This window comes from Nicotiana sylvestris, chromosome 2 (genome assembly GCF_000393655.2).
Source record: "Nicotiana sylvestris chromosome 2, ASM39365v2, whole genome shotgun sequence".
Taxonomy (NCBI): domain Eukaryota; kingdom Viridiplantae; phylum Streptophyta; class Magnoliopsida; order Solanales; family Solanaceae; genus Nicotiana; species Nicotiana sylvestris.
In genome coordinates this window covers 128,537,004-128,540,833 of record NC_091058.1, presented here as the reverse complement: position 1 = coordinate 128,540,833, position 3,830 = coordinate 128,537,004, and the positions used below count along the sequence as shown (strand labels likewise).

The following is a 3,830-nucleotide window of genomic DNA, read 5'->3' as shown; positions in this document are numbered from 1 at the left end:
TCTTCAAAAATTGTTTTCTAAGGCTAGGGACCTCGGAATTCAATTCCGGGCATATGCCCAAGTCCCATATTTTATCGCGGACCTTCCGGGATCATCGAAATATAGATCCAGGTCCGTTTACCAAAAATATTGATCAAAGTCAATTAAAAATCAAATTTTAACTCTAGAAATTACTATTTTTTTCTTTATATTTTCACATAAAAGCTTTCCGGTTTCACGCCCGGACTGCGCAAGCAAGTCGATACACATAATATGAAGCTGCTCGTGACCTCAAACTGCCGAACCGAACGCAATTGCTCAAAACGACCAATTGGATCGTTACAATCACTAATTACAAATTAATGGACCAAAACACAATATTGTTTCCTAATATCAAAATATTAACATGATTTTAGCTTATATTTGTAGAAATGCCATTCCAATAGATGAAATCCATAGGGAAAATAATATTGTATAGCTGCTCTCAAAATAATAGTCGGAATATATATATATATATATACACATTCTGTATGTTATATGCAAAAATTATATTAATTTGATATACTTTTTCGATTATAAAATGTAAATAGTTTCCGGGCACGAGCTCAAACTAAACAAACCTAAGTCTTTATCTAGTATCAGGCCCTCGCTTGTACAGTTGTACCCTAAAGGTCCTGACAAATGCTTGGAACTCTTGTTTTTTCTTCTGTAGATGGACCAAATCATCATGTTTTTATTTAAAACAAAACACTTGCCAACTGGTAGTGGGAAAGTTCTTGAGCTCGTGTTATAATGTAACAAATAACAAGTAATAAAAGAGAAAAGAAACAGAAAAAAGGGGACGGTCAACAAAGTTTTTATAAAAAAAAAATAACAAGGAGAAAAGAACGGTATAGATTATTCTTTTCTCCAAATCACTTTGGAAGTTAAATGAGGACATGATTTTGATTTTGGCTAATTACTTACGCTCCTACAGTAAATACTACTGCAGTGTCATGCTTGAGCAGATCATAATATGTTAGAATCAGTCAATTATATATACCACAAAAAATCAAGAGTTTAAATTATATACGGTCAGTTTAATTAAGTAAATTTTTACATTATTAAAGTGTGGGACCTAAAATCTTAAAAAATAAGATAAATTTCCTGCTATAACATATAAAAATAACGGGATAGTGTATAAAATTCATTACATTGATAATGTATAGTAAATTCATTTTCATAGGGAGTAGATATTTCTTGTTCCTTTTTAACTTGTCACTTTTCCATTTGCATTTTCCCCACCCACCTGCCCTCGCGGACAAAAAAAGAAAATGAAAACAAAAGAAAAGGAGAACCATAAAATAATTAAGTACCGGTCTCTACGAATCCACTATTTGGTAAACGTTCCACCTTAATTTTCGTTCCTTATTTCAAGCTATGGTTGCAAGTAATCCCAAGAATCAATATATAAAGAATGCTTTGTGAATGTAAACAAGTCGTGAAATAAGAAGCCATAATGTTATAGGGAACATCTTGAGTTTGGTCTACAAGGATCAGCCATCAGCCCTACTAACATACCGAGACCATAGACCAAACTCTCGGATAGCTTCCCACCGAAAAAAAGAAAAAAGTAAAATACTTACAAAACAAACCAAAAAAAATTATGGGAATCTCAAAAACAAAAATCAATGGGCTTATTGTCCTCTTATTCTTCACATTTGTCGCAGTAGGAATAGCAGTGCCAGACAACAGCACAAGAAGGCACTTGTCCAAAAAATACAAAGGACCATGTGTTGCTGCAAATCTTATTGACAAATGCTGGAGATGTAACCCTCGTTGGGCTGATGATCGCCAAAAATATGCTGATTGTGCTATGGGTTTTGGCCGTAATGCTATTGGAGGAAAAGGTGGAAGGATTTATGTAGTCACAGATCCTTCTGACTACAACGTCGAAAATCCCGTGCCAGGTACTGTTCGATAGTTTGTAATATACTATATGAAAACGTAATTGTATCACATCAAAATGCAAACACGTATATATAATAATGATTTCGTTACGTCTCAAAGTTTTTGTTCTTATTTTCTATTCTTTTAATTTGCAAACAGGTACCCTAAGGCACGCAGTGATCCAGAAGGAACCTTTGTGGATCATATTCTCAAAACATATGAAAATTAAGTTGAACAGGGAACTGCTTATGCAAAGCTACAAAACCATTGATGCACGTGGACACAATGTCCATATTGAAAAAGGAGCTGGAATTAAGATGCAAGGTGTAAATAACATTATCATCACTAATCTTCACATTCACAACATCGGTCCTTCTTCTGGTGGCATGATCAGGGACTCAATAGACCACATAGGTATCAGGGGTGCAGATGAAGGAGATGCTATTAGCATCTTCGCTTCTCATGATATTTGGATCGACCACGTGTCGATGTCACGTGCCGCGGATGGGCTCATTGACGCCGTCCAAGGATCTACTGGTATTACTATCTCCAATTGCCACTTTACTGACCACGATAAAGTAATGTTGTTTGGTGCAAATGATAATTACCTCGACGATAAGAAAATGCAAATCACATTAGCGTACAACCACTTTGGTAAGAGGTTGGATCAAAGGATGCCAAGGTGCAGGCTTGGATTCTTCCATCTTGTCAACAACGATTACACTCATTGGATGAGGTAATGTTATCAATTCTGTTTTTAAATATAAATAATAAATGAAAGCGTTTATTACATGTTTCGGACCTTAATTTTTGTGTTCTTACATATTTTTCCAACAGGTACGCCATTGGCGGCAGCAGTGAGGCTACCATCATTAGCCAGGGTAATCGTTTTATTGCTCAACACAATGTTGATATTAAAGAGGTGACACACAGGGAAAAGGCACAAGAATCAGAATGGAGACACTGGACTTGGTTATCACAAGATGATGATATGCAAAATGGTGCTTTCTTTAGAACTTCTGGAGATCCAAATGCACTCAGCAAATTTAAGAACCTTAATTTGATGCCAGCAGAACCATCTTACAGAGTTGGAATTCTTACTAAGTTTTCAGGATCACTCGGTTGCACAGTAGGACGCCCATGCTAGTTACACGTACAATTCATTTAATTATTTCAAATAAATAAACTTAAACTTCAATATTAACCTCTAGCCACCCCATTCACCAAAACCGAAAGAAAGGGAGATGTCACACTTTTATAGCAGATATCAACTACTGGGAAATGGTCAAGAGGATTATTTTCCGTAACTTAATTTAACTTGTTAGGTAAGGTTGTAATAACACTTTCTTTGTGAAATTTAAGCTCGTTTTTGTATCTTCTATATTCAATAATGTTAAGCCACTTAATTGATTACAATTTTTTACTTCATGGATCATCAATAAAACCGCTTCTCTTCTTATTATTTTTTTCAACTTTTATCGACTTATTCCTCTGTTTTTGTTGGACATGGTACGGGCGTTATGTCATGCCAGGCTTCAACTACTGCGTGCAATCTATTAAATAACATAAACAAGTATTAAGTATTTAATTTGTCCGAGAAAGAATCAAAATCGGTTGAATTGCTGGAAGTTGCAATTCACGTACTTTGATTTTGTTTCTTCCATCAAACTCTTAAAAAGCTTTTGATTTGCTGCATTATCATTTTTTATCAACTCATCTATTAGTTACCATTCAACTCGCCCTATACTAACTGGGTCGAGTTATGACCTATTTGTTGGCTTGTTTCATTGGGTTGAACTTGAAATGATATACTCCCTCCGTTTTAATTTATGTGAACCCATTTGACTGAGCACGGAGTTTAAGAAAAAAGAGAAGACTTTTGATCTTGGGGTGTAAAATGAGGCACATATATTTTGTGTGGG

General features: G+C 35.1%; 1 protein-coding gene across 1 annotated transcript; it reads left to right on the top strand.

Annotated features, from left to right (window-relative positions):
• Positions 1-1,524: 1,524 nt before the first annotated feature.
• Positions 1,525-3,331, top strand: LOC104237464 (pectate lyase-like). Its single transcript, XM_009791620.2, has 3 exons — positions 1,525-1,928; positions 2,068-2,644; positions 2,746-3,331. Exons 1-3 carry the CDS (start codon positions 1,625-1,627, stop codon positions 3,053-3,055), a joined length of 1,191 nt encoding a protein of 396 aa, XP_009789922.1. The 5' UTR covers positions 1,525-1,624; the 3' UTR covers positions 3,056-3,331.
• The last annotated feature ends 499 nt before the right edge of the window (positions 3,332-3,830 follow it).